The sequence below is a fragment of the Mesoplodon densirostris genome, chromosome 1 (assembly GCF_025265405.1).
Source record: "Mesoplodon densirostris isolate mMesDen1 chromosome 1, mMesDen1 primary haplotype, whole genome shotgun sequence".
Classification (NCBI taxonomy): domain Eukaryota; kingdom Metazoa; phylum Chordata; class Mammalia; order Artiodactyla; family Ziphiidae; genus Mesoplodon; species Mesoplodon densirostris.
This window is the reverse complement of record NC_082661.1, coordinates 158487000-158503059: the sequence shown is the minus strand read 5'-3', so window position 1 is coordinate 158503059 and position 16060 is coordinate 158487000. Positions and strand designations below refer to the sequence as shown.

Below are 16060 nucleotides of genomic sequence, written 5' to 3'. Positions count from 1 at the left end.
CTTGACTTTGTGCCTGGTACATTCTATTCAGACTGCTGTACAGTTTGCTTCTTTATACAAATCTCTGATCAAAGATACCTTCTCTTACCACCCTATTGAGAAGAGAATACTGCTCCATCAGGTGCACTCTCTTCACCTTATTTTTTTCAAGCATTTAAAATTAAGGGACACAATACTATGTCATTTTGTTTGGTCTGCTTATATTGTGTTTCCCCCACTAGTGTAGATGCTTCATAAGGGCAGAGACCATATCTGTTTTATTCATCACTGTATCCCCAATACCTATAACAGTTCCTGATATACAGTAGAAGTTTAATATTTATTGAAAAACGGAATAAATTCGAGAAATCAGGTTTTAGCTATGCATGATTCAGGGTATTATTTATAGCCATCATATAACTACACTGAAAACATATTTACAACTGCCAAAGTGCTTCCAAATACTTATATGTGAATGTTGCAAAGGGATCAAGGTCTGTAGAAAACTCTAATAACTGATCATACTGAGTTTCTCCTAATGAATATAAAAATATGCAAGCTTCTCAATGTACTCGTTCTACTAAAGAGAACACACACACACACACACGTACGATTCGGAAAATTCCCAACAGGCTGCGAAATAATGGGTTCTCCTCCAAGAGGATAACCAGAATACTCAACTCCCTAGAGCTGTAGAGATAAAGAGTAAAAAGCAAAGATGCACTTACCTCCCTTTTTCTACCAAGAGCAAGACATCCAATTTTTCCCCATTTTGAAGTACTGTGTTAATTGCTGAAGGGAAAGAAGAAAAGCATGAACATATTTTTTTTAAAAAACATTACACTAAATACCCTTAAAGACTACTGAGTCAGTCATATGATGTTTGGGAGTGAGCCATCATAATTTTATGTGAAATCTACTACTTCCATGTACAATAAAGAATTGTGTGCAGAATATAAAGTGAGAGAGAGAGAGAGAGAAAAAAAAAAACACACTTACTTAGTTCTTGCAGTCTTCTTAAGTGCATTCTATCCTCCTGACCTTGCATTTGAAGGCAAAAACACAAAATAGATTTGTCCAGAGCAAACCAGCCTTTTCTCCACTGATCCAGGGCATGGCAGTCTTTGTAGTAGAGTTGACCAATCAAATCATAGTCAGCTTCTGTTAAGTTTTCAGCAACAAAGGGAACAAAATGCTGTTAAAACAAATACAAAAAAGTAGTAAAGACAGTGGAAATAGGAAATCCCTTACATAGCTACAGATAGGAGGGAAAGTGGAAAAATTTGTTTTTCTATTTTAAAGATTTAGGAGTCCAGATTGCAAAACAATTATGTAAACCTGCTATCAGTCTTAAAACTGAAGAGCTATAATGCAATTTCAAATGGCAGCATCTTAAGCCATTTTTCTATATATAGATTTGAAATAGGAAGACATTCTTTTTGTTGATTTGTGGCATTTTTCAAAATGTCAACCTTCAATGTTTGTCTTCATTTGTATCTTTTACTGAATCTGTTCTTTTCCCTTTGTGTATACCATGAATAAGATATCTACCTATAAAAAGACATACATAAAAATGACTTTACAACATTGAAAAGATCTCCATCATCAAAGCACAGCCTTAATTTGAAGAATGATTTGTCCAAGATCCTACATTAATTTCTTCTCTGCTTAAGGCTCTAGGGAGGTATCTCTTAACCTCTTTTGACTACAACATATGAAAACCTAATGAAGTATGGACATCCTTCCCAGAATCCTGTATAAAATTTTCATGGACCTCTGAAGGTTATGAATCTTCTCTGGATTTAGGTAATAAAACAATATTTAAATACCTTGGCTATTGCTTCTGTCCATTTTCTTTGAGCTTGAGATGTTTCAGCTCCAAATAAAAATGCACGTTCTGAGGGTAAATAGATCTCGAAGGTAAAGATGGGCCTACAGCACACAAGAATAAAAAGATACCACTGGTTATGTTTGGCTTTTATGAGAAAAATAATACAAAGGTCCAGTTTTTAATTAAATTCCTTTTGAAAATGGAATAATGGTGTGAAATCTATCTACCCCCTACCTACCATATTTTTCTGTTGATGGCTTATATTTTATTCAAACGAGTTAAATAGAACACACTGGATCAGACAAAAGGAATATTATTCTGACTAATCACTCTACAGCATGATTTTGTCGATGCCCTGATGTGACAAAGGCTGTCTTCTGTCTCCTCTTCCCTCTCAGACCACTCCTTCTTGATTTATTCTGACCCCCTAATTCAACACAAACATTGTCCAAACAGTTCTCTAATTAGTTCTCTTCTTGTCTTACTTCACAAATTTTCCTTCCATCATCTTGTCTTATGCCAAAATTTCATCTCCTTACCATAGATAAAATTAGGGTAACATCCCAAGCCCTGAATTTTTCCTTCTGTTCCTCATCCACAGCTCCAAGTATTTCTTGGAACATGCTAAGTATATATTCTGCCATTACTCAAAATACCTTATACCAAACTCATCTTCCTTCTTCCTCTTTCTCTCCCCCAACCTACTGTATCTCCTTCATATTCCAATTTAGAGGCATCACCATCTACCTCATCAACAAGATCAAAACTTTGGAATCTAATTTATTCTTCCCCTTGACATCAGATCTTCATCCATTCAGTCAGACATTTAATGTTATCAGTTCAATCTTAAAGAGTCTCTCAACCCACGGTTTTCCTTTTTAATTATTTCTTCCTCTAGCTAAACTTTCAGTAATTACAATCTCTCTCCCTCCAACCTCTTCTTTATCACTTCAGTCAGCTCTCTTCCTAAAATACAAATCCGTATGATTATTTAGTGGCTACATTACTGATTTAAAATTCTGTAATATGCTATTGAAGGCAATTGAGAATCTGGCGGTAGCAATTATTTTTTTAACCACATCTCATTACAGATGCTTTCTCCTGTATATCTACTTGTATCAGTAACATTCCATCAAGAATGTTTTATTTTTGAATATGATTATATGCTAATGTAAAATTATTTAAGCAACTTAATAAATAGAATGCATTTAATATTCCATAGTAAGCCATGTTAAACTGATCATTCATTTAGAGTAAAAGCACTATTAAGATTAAAACAGAAACAAATCAACTAATAACCACTTTTGTTCACATAAAAGAATCAAATCAGATTTACTAGAAAACAACAGTCATTTCAACTAGTATATATTGATCATTATGTGATAACAGTAATATGTTTCATGCAATTTTATATAAATAACATAGCTTTACAAATCTCTTCCTTTTCTCACATAAAATTTTTATTAAAATACTATGCTCCTATAAAACTGGTTTTTGCAGATTTTAGTATTCATACTTTTTCATTAATTACATGACAAAATGTGAAAGAAACTTTCACACCAAAGATTTTAGAGGGTCAATTTCCAAAAGTCCTCACAGAATCCTATTAAACTATTTTGTAAGTCAAACATATTAAATAAAAAATGCTTACTCTTTTAATTAAAACTTTTTTGAGACCATAAAAATGCCAAAGTAGATCTTAAGGAATTTAGTATTTCAATATGCTTAATATTTTATTTTATTGTGAACAAACCACTGAATTTTTTGTCAGCTCTTTTAACCATGATACATTTAATGAAAGCATAAATTTTGTCACTAGTCCACTATTTTAAATAATGAATAAGTCATAAAAATTATGGGATTCAAGAATGGAATGACATAAACTTACTTAAAATTAGATGAAAACATGTCAGCCTTTCATATTACCTAATATAATATTTAAATTTTTCCACTTTTTAGTGAATTCCCTAAGGAACTTTTAGAAGCTGAAAAATGAGTAGGCTTCAAGAAACCATTAAACTCTTCTAAAAGAAGCAACTGAAGTGAAATGATAATAAAATCCTTATTACCTGGTATGATACATACCAGAAAATACTTTCAACTCCTAACCATTTAATGATAGACCTACCCAGTATTTAAACAGAAGTCTTCTTTGTGTACAGCCAGGCAGATAACTTCATTGATATTAATGGTGCCATTAGGTGTGGTAGACTTATCATTTTCATAGTAACTCAAGAAGCCTCCTTCCAGAACACACCACTTTTTATTTGTCTCTAGGAATTTAAAACAAAACAAAAAATAAATTGAGCTATACCATAAATCAAATTTTAAAATATGTGGTTTTAAATAATGACTGGATTCAAATAAATAAATGTATTAATTTCCTATTTTGTGTAAAGAGCATGACATTGCTGCATGGGATAAAAAGTTGTCACACTCCCTGCTCTCAAAAAAATTTACAATCTAGTAGCCAGGGACATACAAGACAAAAACAACTATGACACTGATGACCAGAGAAACAAGAAGATCCATAAAGAGACCACTGCAAAACAACTCTGAAATGGCAAAGACTAATGTCTGTACAGAGTATTAGGAGGGAAAAATGTAGGAGGTAATTAGTACATTGTAGGAGGGAAAAAGTAAGACTGTGGATGATGTGAGGTAGGTGAGCAAAGAAAGAAGGGGTCAGACCCTACAATGCTTTTAATGCCCTGTTTAGGGGATTTGAAATTCATCTTGTTAAGAATTCAGCACACTATGGCCTGCAGGCAAAATCCAGATCAACACCTGTTTTTGTAAATAAAGTTTTATTGAAAAAGAGCCACACCTATTCATTTATGGATTTTCTGGGGCTGCTTTCCTGCTACAAGGGCAGAGATGACTTGTGGCAGAGACCATCTGGCCTACAAAGCTTGAAATATTTACTATCTGGCCCTTTTCAGAAAAGTTTGTTGAGCTTTGATTTTACAGTTGATGGTGAGCCACTGAAATGGTTCCAGCAGAAGAAAATTCCAGATTTAAATTTTACACACTTCCTTTCTGTGGAAAATGGATGTGAGAAGGTGAGGCTGGAGGCAGGAAACCAGTTAGGACACTGTCAAAAGAAGTCTAAGTGAAAGATGAAGATCATCCAAAGCAGGATAGTAGTAGTAAGGATAATGGGTGGGGGAGGGGTGGACAGAATGATGGGAAAGGATGGGGGACAATAGAGAGAGACAGGAGACAGAGGGAGGAAAGGGAGAGAGAAATGCATACATGCACCTGTGTGTTTTAAAGGGATACAACATGTATTGATGGGATGAAGGGAGTAAGGGAGAATTTATTAATGGTTGTATCATTTTTAGCTTTGATTACAAGGTGGGCAAAAATGTTTACTTTTTTCTACAAGAAAATAAAATAGAAACAGTTTTAGTGCATGTAATCTGAGTTTCCTTTGATATATGCGAAATGAGAGCTATCCTCTGGAAATCCAAGTAGGAACACCTATTAGGCAGATCACCCCATGAATTTGCATCTTCAGGGCAAGGAAAGGCCTCAATGACCAGAAAGTCTTTAGCATACAGCTAGTGGTTGAAAATACACAGTAACCAAGGATAAAATCTTAGGGAACTTAGGGAACAATGGATATAGAAGTGTCCATGAAAGCAATGAAGAAAATGAGAAGAGACGGTGTATAAAACAGGAAAGCGGGGCTTCCCTGGTGGCGCAGTGGTTGGGAGTCCGCCTGCTGATGCGAGGGACACGGGTTCATGCCCCGGTCTGGGAAGATCCCACATGCCGCGGAGCGGCTGGGCCCGTGAGCCATGGCCGCTGAGCCTGCACGTCCGGAGCCTGTGCTCTGCAACGGGAGAGGCCACGGCAGTGAGAGGCCCATGTACCGCAAAAAAAAAATTTAAAAAATACCAACATTAAATATAGAAAGAGATCCAATAAAACAAGGGCAGAAAATAGCAGTTGGTCTTCAGAATAAGGAGGTAACTGCCTATACTTTAGTGAGAGCTCTGTCTCTCTCATCATCATCCTGAGGTGGACCCTTCAAAGGTTAAACCCATTCTTGGAGGGAAGCTACCCTCAAACTGGAGTCGTAAGAAAAAAACTTCAAACAAAAATACAGCTTTTGAAATAGTCATTTATGGCTGAAAAGGATGTTTCTAAAGCAGCAAAAAATGCTTTCTGAGCTACAGTCCTTCCATAATTCTCAGAAAGAATTGTGGGAGGAAAGTCATAGAAAGAGGAAACTGCCAAAAACCTACCTGGCCAAAGAAAGAGATTACATGTAAAGTTAGGACTTAGGAAATGAGACTGAAGGCTCATGGCAGAGGCCAGGCCCCGGGAGTCTTACATGAGAGGTGTTCAGGAGTTTGTATCTGTAGACAAGTGGGAGCCATTGGAAGGTCTTAAACAAAAAGTGCCAAATGCATGATGCATAAAATAAATGTAAATGCAGAATCTAATTATCTTAATTCTAATGGGAAACAAATGACAGATCTCTTTTAAAAGGTGAGTACAGGCTCACTGTAAGTTAGAAATATGGGCTTGAGGAGATTTAATCCTGTAGCATCATCACCATAACCCTTGATGAGCTTCCTTTTTATAAATGAAAACAGGCCAGAGGTCAAACAAAGTAGGCACAGATATTACCTTTGAGGATTTATAATAACAAAGCTGTGATAGTAAATCCTGACATTTCTATTCATCTGGGAAGCAACAAAAAGCTTTAACAAAATTACGTTGGATGGCATTGGTCTGCTTGGGCTAATTCTGACAGGACACCCTCTCTGCTACAGAAGTCTTACTTTTTAATCAGTTACCAGAAGATGTCCTCCAGATGGTGCACAGAATGGGCAACTCTGAGGACACAAGGTATTTACTAGACAAAAGGTTGTGTGTACGGTGGTTGGACTGGCTGGAGGGGTTGTTCTCTGTTTCTATTCAACCTTGACGTTTAGATCAGGGAAGAAAAACACTACTGGAATTTACTCACACACAACTAAAGAACTCCAGAAGTGACCTGCTGAAATACTCCTATGAAGTGATGTAGATACTGTAACAGAGCTGGGCAGCTTGGTTGTCAGCTACCACCTGTAGGATATACCTAAACTCAAAGGCTCACTGGAAACCAGAAGCAGCTGTGTACATGGATAGCCTCTCTGCTACTCTTCCTCCTCCTCCTCACCCCCTTTCATCATATGCATGTGGCACACACTATTCTACACATCTTATGCACATTAACTCACTGAATCCTCAGAACAACCCAGTTAGGTCAGCTGTATTACTACATACCCCTTTCCTTATACCCTGCCCACAGGCACAAGCTGGTTGACTGACCTTCCCAACATCACACAAGTACTTAGCCTCAGAGCTGGGGGTAAAACCCAGGCAGTCAACTAGGGAAGCTACCCTTTTATCTACTTCACAAACTGCCTCTCTGTGCCTGTTACATGCTTGAAGCATGTATGTCCATTTTTTTAATGCATCAGGGTACAGCAGAGGTCATACCTTCAAATAGATATGTGCACAATAAATGTATGAGAGTTAAGATGAAACTATTATTTTTTGAAACCATGAAGTTGTTTCCTGATGAAGAATTTCCTCAACTGATGGCATTCAGTGTTCACAGAAGACAGGAATACACACTAGGAATCCTTTTGATCTAAAATAAATGTATTACAGCCTTGGAGAAACATTTTTAAACTATATGAGTTAGGTATTTATAGAACAAAAGACCTTCAAAATTCCTCAATGCTAATCTATAAAATAAAATATAAACAGTTAATAGAGAATTTCTAGTAAACCGTATCAACCACTTTCTTTTTAAAAATCAAATGCTGTGTCAACAAATCAAGGTAAGATACCAAGGGAAAATAATACAGTTGAGGGGAGAAAACAGAAAACAAAATCAGGATGCTATTATTCAGCTCTACACTTCGGTTTAACAAGAGCTATCAATCTTTCCTTTCATGAACACTAAATTGGGAAGAAAAAGAAAAATACAGATCAGTCTTCATAACCAGAGGCTAGAAGAACTTCAAATCCTGAAAACCTGAACTGACAATTTGAAGCCTCTGTAACTCTCTGAAGGACTTGCATGCATTTTATTCCCCGACTTCTTTGTTTGTTTTTAATCAGTCTATTCTATGGCCGTCCTGACAAGCCCTGATGGAGTTATACAGTCCAGATGCTTTCAGAGGCAAAGGTGACAACCACACTTTAATCTCTAAATCTTTCCAAATAATTCAGTTTTTCCATAAAGCTGGTGCTCAACAGGAGTACCACCACTGCAGAATCTTGACAGAAAAGAAAAACAAAAAAACCCACCAGAACTCTGTTTCTTGGTAGTTCGACTTTTTCTTCTTCATTTTTAAGTAGGCTTTTTCTGAACAAAATGTGTTTTGTTCAGAATATTAACTAATAACTATAAATGGAATATAACCTTTAAAAATTATGAATCACTACATGGTACACCTGTAACTTATACAATGTTGTACAGAAACTATACTTCAATAAAAATTATATTAAGTCAGCTGTGCTTTTACACTGGTAGTAATGTGATTAGAGAAATGCCTATTTATTCAACAAATATTTATCACATGACTACTATGTGTGGACACTGTTTTAGGCACCAGAGATTTGATAATCCTTAATAAACCAGAAAATGCTGATGCCTCAATGAGCTTTCACTCCAGAGGGGGAGAGAAACAAATCAAAGAAGGAGGGATCATTTTCATGCGATGAGTGCTATGATAGAAATAAGCAGCACACTATGAAAGAGAAGAGCTGACAGTGGGTGCACTCTTTAGTGGGCTGCCAAAGAGGTCTCTCCGACCAGGTAGCACTGAATTGATCCCCTGAGAGATGAGAAGCAGTCAGGCTGGGGGAAGTGCGCTCCTTGCAGAGTGAACGGCAATCACAAAGGTCCAGAGGAGGCAGAAAAGAACGCGGCACGTTGCAGGAACAGACAGGAAATGGGTGTGGCCAGGCATGCAGAATAGGAAGGAAGGATGTGAGATGAAAGGGGGAAGGCACGAGAAGGTCTTTAAGGTCTTAATAAGGAAGAGAGTTATACTCTGTAATGGAAAGCCATTAAATGTATTTGAATGATGGAAATACATGATCTGATTTACATTTTCAACAATCACTAAGCCTGTTTTGGGGAATGGTTTGAAGGGAAGCTAGGGCAGATATCGGCAAGTAAGCGGGGTTGGGGCATGGGATAGGGGTGGGCGTATTACAGCCCAGGCAGGACAGGATGGTGGCTGGAGCTAGGATGATGTTAGTGAAGATGGAGGGTAGCCAACTGATTCATGGTCTATCCTGAGTTTGAAATGAGAGACATATTGGATGAAGAAATGAAGACCATCAAAGAATACCTTGTCATTAGATTATTTTCCAATGAAATCATTTCTGTGTGCTGCATGGTCAAAGTACAAAAGTTCAGTTTCCCATTACTTAAATCCAAATGCTCCAAAATGAGAAAATATCCCCAATTAAATTACATATATGGAGAATGCACTGGTTTCTGTTTTTTGAAATAAATTTTAACAACAAAAATCCATAATTAACTTATAAAAGATAAAAAGGAAAGAATGATTTAGTTACAAGTTTAAAACATCAATTCAGTCCTCAAGTGATTAAGAAAAACAATCTATTTCAATGAAATATTAAAAGAAACTGGTAAGTCTATAAATATTATAACCAGAATTGCCAAAAAACAAATAAAAGCTTATTTTTAGCCTGCAGAGTACTTATGATATATTGAGAAGCTTTAGGAAGAAAAGCTTATATTTCAAATTCCCTATTTCATCTTTGTATAAGTTCTTTGAAGGGTGGATCCAAGATATCCTACCATTTAGAAGAAACATTTTAGAAAGCTTGTATGCTTATTAACAAGTACATTAATTGCCTTGTTGTTCAATTATTTTAATAATTACTATCGTCAACTCACAGATTCTTCTGATACTTTTTCCCTTCTGATGACTCAACTTTCGACTACTTAAGGGTTAAATACAGACAAGAAGCAATGGAAGATGAGAAAATCTCTGTAAAATTCATTATTTATTATTGGTTAGATTGAGTAAAGGAAGACATTAAAAACCATTTGCTGAAAGAACCAAAAAAACCCTAAACTCAAAGAATAAAAATGGTCCGCCATCTAGTGTCACCCAGCCATCACACTCACCAAAGCCAAAGTTTTACAATAACAATTATAACACAAATCAGATGTAAAACTCCGTTTCATGTCGAGCTCCTCCACTGTTCATGTGAAATCAGCATAATATCAACTATCTTGCAGAGCTTTCATGAGGATTACAATGAACATAAAAAAGCGATGCCTTACACTTAGTACATGCTCACTAAAGGAGAAGTACTGTTTACAGGAAAATCTAATAAAGTATACTTAATCCCAGTACAATTCTGCTTAGGTTTACAATTTTTTTTGGAAATAAAGCCTTTAACTGAAATGATCACTTCAAATGCATGAGGATCAAGGTTAACATTCTAAAGTTAGTTTTTCATCCTATTGTTCCTTTGATCGAGTAATATAGCTAGATTTTACCACCTAGGGAATTACTAACCAGGCTCCCAAGCCTCTGAATATCCATCATCAACTGGCCTGTACAGATTAATCTCTCTTAAATTCTTTTTGCTCCAGTGAGACAGAGATCATTATATTTTCATGCCTACATTTCTAAAATTAGTTCAAATGTATATAGCAAGAGCATGAGGCCTCTGTCTTACTCATTTTTGTATGCCTAATGCCCAGCACAGGCCTGATTCAAGGAGCTGAATGGCTAGATGGATAAATGATGATTCTGCTAAGATTAATGTCACAAACCTACTATGATTCTGCTAAGATTAATGCCACAAACCTAGAATAGGTTGTTAAATCAAATTAATTCACATCATTTTTTTGAAACCACGCTTAAGCTTTATTTTACTTACACAGACACACACACACACTTATCATCAGGACAAACTGAACTGATAGAATATACTGATAGAATACTGATAGAATATGTACTGAAAACTTGTCAGTTCTTCCTACATGTTGACATTTATCTATATTATCTCCCCAGTTAGGGTTTCTGTCCCGAATGGAAGGGGCTAAGTTTCACATTTCTTTGGAATAACACTTAATCCTGAAAACAGAATTGGTTGGCCCTGAGGTAGATATCACTGAATTCTGCTGAGAATTCACTCAGCATTCCAAACCAGTGGTAAATCTTTGCTGCAGTGCATGAAATAATATCTGTGCCTGGAACCATTTATAAAACCTCAAAAAATATTTCTCTACTGCAAGATCAAATCTAACATCTTAAGGGAAAAAAACAATCAAAATTTAAACCTAATTGTTTTGATAATGAAATAAAGTTTTACCAGATAACAAATCTAAAAGGAGCAAGAAAAGATACCTTCAAGCAGTTTTTTTTCTGAAGAGAGTTTAGAAGCTGCAGCAGGAGCCTGATACAAAAAGTCACAGAGGAACGTGGACTGGGAGGACTCTTGACTTAATCCACCTTCAGAATGTATGTCATGTTGAGGGAAATCTAGAAAAGTTACAGAAATAACACATCTGAAATCTGAAATGTAAACAATTTTCCCTTTGCTTATAAATATGTAGGTGAGTTTTTTTGTTTGTTTGTTTGTTTTTTGCGGTACGCAGGCCTCTCACTGTTGTGGCCTCTCCCGTTGCGGAGCACAGGCTCCGGACGCGCAGGCTCAGCGGCCATGGTGCACGGGCCCAGCCGCTCCACAGCATGTGGGATCTTCCCGGACAGGGGCATGAACCCGCGTCCCCTGCATCAGCAGGCGGACTCTAGACCACTGTTCCACCAGGGAAGCCCTGTAGGTGAGTTTTGAGGTAAAAGAAAAACTACTTCAAATATACCGCAGAATAAATATACAGAGATATTTATTTTACTTTGCATAAAACTTGCAAGTAAGCACTTCAGTTGTATTATTATTCATGCATGAAAATTAGATTTAATTTTGATGAAAATGATTATGTGGGATGAACTATTTTAATCTCCCATTTATAAAATTAAAGACACATATAAGATTTATTTCCTAAACTTCCCCTTTAAATAAAGTAAAACATGGGTCTTAATAAGCATCATCCATCTTTTTGGTAATTACATTTTCTTTTCATTCTGATGGTTTTTCTGATTTGAGAAACAAACAGATTCGTGCTTCAGTTCTCTTGGGGATATATAAGGAGAGATCAGGCTAGTGAAGGGATAGGGACTAACCTGAGAATTTGTTATGGTAGAGAAATTCCATTTGCAGACTCTGCCCCGCCTTCTTGGCCAGCAGATAGGGGGTGCTATGCTCAGGGTCGCCTGTTGCACACATGACATCTGCTCCACTGAACAGCAAAGCCATTGTTTCCAGAACATCTGGTTTCACCACAGCAGCACACAGAGCCTAGTCAATAAAAGAAAATACAATTTTTAAGGGAAGAAAATATGATTCTAGCTATTAAAATGTGTGAAAGTCTGCCAATTCATTTATGAGAGGAAGTCTGTATTCCTTTTTATTTTTTAAATTTTTATTTATTTATTTATCTATTATTTTTGTCTGCGTTGGGTCTTCATTGCTGCACGCGAGCTTTCTTTATTGCGGCGAAGGGGGTCTACTCTTCGTTGTGGTGCTCGGGCTTCTCATTGTGGTGGCTTCTCTTGTTGTGGAGCATGGCCTCTAGGCGCGTGGGCTTCATTAGTTGCAGCACACGGGCTCAAGCTGCTCCATGGCATGTGGGATCTTCCAGGTGCAGGGCTCGAACCCATGTCCCCTGCATTGGCAGGTGATTCTTAACCACTGCGCCACTGGGGAAGTCCCTGTATTCCTTTTAAACAAATAAATCTAATAATCATTATGCCCTGAATTAACCAACAGACAAAAAAGGCCTGCTTTGCATGAATTTAAATTTCAACCGAAGATGTCCAAATCTCAATTCATTGTTTTGTTCCTGTGAAGTTCCAAATCTTCAAATCCGTCATATTTGCCATGGAAGATACTTTGTATGTTTACATACTATGACAATAGCTGATTCTCAGAAAATTCAAAATATTTCAAATGTAGTAATGAAGTATCCACTAAATGTTTTGTTATGTCATATGAATGTTGTATGCATATATGTCTGTATGTCTGTATTTTCCAGAGCAATCGGGATGTGAGGAATCTTTAAATTACTGTTATGCTTTGGGAATTTGAAAGATGTGTACAAATTCAGGATCTTTCCTTTTGTAAGGGGGTATATGTAGGGAGGAGGAACAGCAAGCAAGACACAATAAGACATGATTGACATGATATACATCATCATTGTACCAACAGTAAAACTCCTGGAACATGATTTTTTTCCTTTGAAATAATAAGCTGCCTTCACAACTTTTCCCATCCCCTCTTCTTGCTTCCTCACTTTACTGGCTTTCCATTTGCTTCTGAACTCTCGGATTTGGTACCCTGATTCCGTCTGACTTCTTAGCCTTGGGTTCACCATATTCCTCCTTCCTGACATGGTGCACCTGGACAGATGACTGGTTAATTTGCTCTCTGTAATGCAACTTCAGGACAACCACTCACTTATTATCCCAATGGGCAGCTCAGAGAAGAGTGTACAACCAAGAAGTCTCAGGACACATTCACAGCTCCAGCCTAGAGGATCTACTACTAAAAGAGTACTTATCTTTTCTACCATGGTCTAGCTAACCTCTACAATTTCCTTCACATCAGAATCAAGAAGCCTAAGTTCTTGTACCTGACTGTACTAATTTGCTAGGTGATTTGGGGCAATTCCTTCTCATCTCCAGGTCTTAGTTTTTCTGCACCTGCAAAATGAGGATACTGGAAAGTGAAACAGCTAACATCCCTCCACTGGGATATAGCCTCTGACTGCTCTCACAATCTAATCCCATGTATTTCCTCTCATTCCCTCTCTCATTACTCTATTCTTTTCCTTCACAGCGTGCTGCACTTGCTGTGGTATATTTATTGGCATGCAGCTGTTTATGGTCAATCTCCCCTGCATGCAGATCACTCTCATGAATAAAAGCATCACATCTACTGTTTACTACAACTGTATCCCCAGAACCTAAAAATGAATTCAGCTATGAGTGAGTGTGCAATAAATATCTGTTCACCACAAACACTCAATGGAGAAAGGATAGTCTCTTCAACAAATGATGTTGGGAAACTGAGTAACTACGTGCAAAAAACAAAAAACAAAAAAATTAAATTGGACCCCTACCTTACACCACTCACAAAAATTAATTTGAAATGTATTAAAGACAAACATAAGACCTGATACCATAAAACTTCTAGAAGAAAACATAAGTGGTAAGCTCTTTGACATCAGTATCGGCAATGATTTTTTGGATATGACACCAAAAGCATAAGCAACAAACACAAAAATCAATAAAGGAAAGGGGGGCAGGATGCTTAACAAATTCTCTGCCAAAAGGGCAACATAAAACGGTCACAAGAAGACCTGGAATAACTCAACCAAAGGCAAACGACACTTCAAATCAATGGCACTAAACAAACTACTGCTTTTAAAAATAAATTAATTGAGTAAATGAAGTTAATTTTGGTGATACCAAGTCAACAATGTACCGGCTGAAGTTATGTTCAGTATCCCATCCCTAAAATGGGGAAAGTTGTCGAAGTTTTAAATGGTGTGGGCCTACGTCAGATAGAAACTTCAGTTAGGGACAGAAGTTTATTCACTATTGATAACGAATCCTCAAGTGAAATGAAGGGAAAAATACCAATGGCACAATCTCACAAAAGGAAATAAAATTAAACAATAATTTTATGCAATAGCAAAAAAGTTAACTTTTTTTCAAAACCCTTGGCATATATTTAAAAAGACCTTAACATCCATGTCTCTTGTTACATTTCATTGGTTACCTTATTTAATTCTTCCTTGGTAAGAGATGCCCAAAGGGTTTTTCTGAATCTTCCTTCTTTGTATTTCTGAGTGATAAAGTATTTTCTCTTTTCTACTGGAGAGTCCACGTGTAATTCTTCATCTTTTTGAAGACTACCAGCCCAAAAGTCGTTAGCTCTTTTGTTTCCAATGACAATAAAAAGCTGAATTATCAAAAAAAATTATAAAACATATCAATTCACAAAATGTATTTGAATCTGCAGAAAACTGACTCACATGACAAATTAAAGCATATCTTGGTATAAAATATGCAAAATACAAGACCCAACTTTTTCCAGAAGATGGAGTGTGAAAGCAGATACTATTTCTATTTTAAATAGTCTAGCTGCTCATAATAGTGGTAAAAGATTAGCTAGAAAAGAAACTGTAAGCAACACAAATTGTAGCAAAAGCATTATTACTTTTTTTTAAACATCTTTATTGGAGTATAATTGCTTTACAATGGTGTGTTAGTTTCTGCTTTATAACAAAGTGAATCAGTTATACATATACATATGTCCCCATATCTCTTCCCTCTTGCGTTTCTCTCCCTCCCACCCTCCCTATCCCACCCCTCTAGGTGTTCACAAAGTACTGAGCTGATCTCCCTGTGCTATGTGGCTGCTTCCCACTAGCTATCTATTTTACGTTTGGTAGTATATATATTACTTTTTGAAGGTAGCTCTCATTGAGACAGATTCATTTAAAATGGCTGAGTAGGTGGGCTAACGTGGTTGACAGTGGTACAGACACCTCAGCAGAGAATGGATACAGGAGACAGCAAGTTAGACATGATCTCAGTTAGTGACAGCGCATGGCCAAGATAAAGAATAGTCAATTTTGCCAAATGTTTTCCTTCACTTTTCTGATATTTTATCCATGCTGGGTTAAAAAGAAAGAAAGTCAATTCTGGCTTTAAAAAAAGCTGCCAAGCCTTTAAGAGTAGTTATTAGTATTAAAGCTCCTTGTATTTATTATTTTTAAAATAACTGTCTCATTTAGGAAGCATTTGGAAAGTTAAAGTAGAAAGTTACTACTATCAAACAGGCTATAAGCCATTTTTATAATGTGGTGAGAACCTGATCAGAGAGCTCTTAAAGTAACCACCCCACCCCACTGCACACCTCCTCCTGGACCTCTGCTGACCACCACCACAGTCAAGTCGGACTCACCTCAATGAGTTCATTGCTCCAAATGCTGGCATCCATTTTCAGACTTCTAACCTTGGAATCTTTTGGTCCTAAAGATCTATGTTGCCCTGAAGTCAAAAAAACAATTGATTTCTATTGGAATTTGTATGTAAATGTATTTTACCTTTAAAA

The 16060-nt window shown here is 36.7% G+C and overlaps 1 protein-coding gene across 1 annotated transcript in view; it reads right to left on the bottom strand.

The window, feature by feature from the left end:
* The window catches only part of ARAP2 (ArfGAP with RhoGAP domain, ankyrin repeat and PH domain 2), a 191989-nt gene that overhangs the window by 98457 nt on the left and 77472 nt on the right, over positions 1 to 16060 (bottom strand). Inside the window, exons 11-18 of the mRNA XM_060091555.1 lie at positions 15911 to 15996; positions 14720 to 14902; positions 12061 to 12235; positions 11224 to 11358; positions 3939 to 4083; positions 1809 to 1911; positions 979 to 1174; positions 708 to 771 (exon numbers count right to left, since the gene is read on the bottom strand). Of these exons, the coding sequence (XP_059947538.1) occupies positions 708 to 771; positions 979 to 1174; positions 1809 to 1911; positions 3939 to 4083; positions 11224 to 11358; positions 12061 to 12235; positions 14720 to 14902; positions 15911 to 15996 (1087 nt within the window). The remainder of the gene's footprint in view (positions 1 to 707; positions 772 to 978; positions 1175 to 1808; positions 1912 to 3938; positions 4084 to 11223; positions 11359 to 12060; positions 12236 to 14719; positions 14903 to 15910; positions 15997 to 16060) is intronic.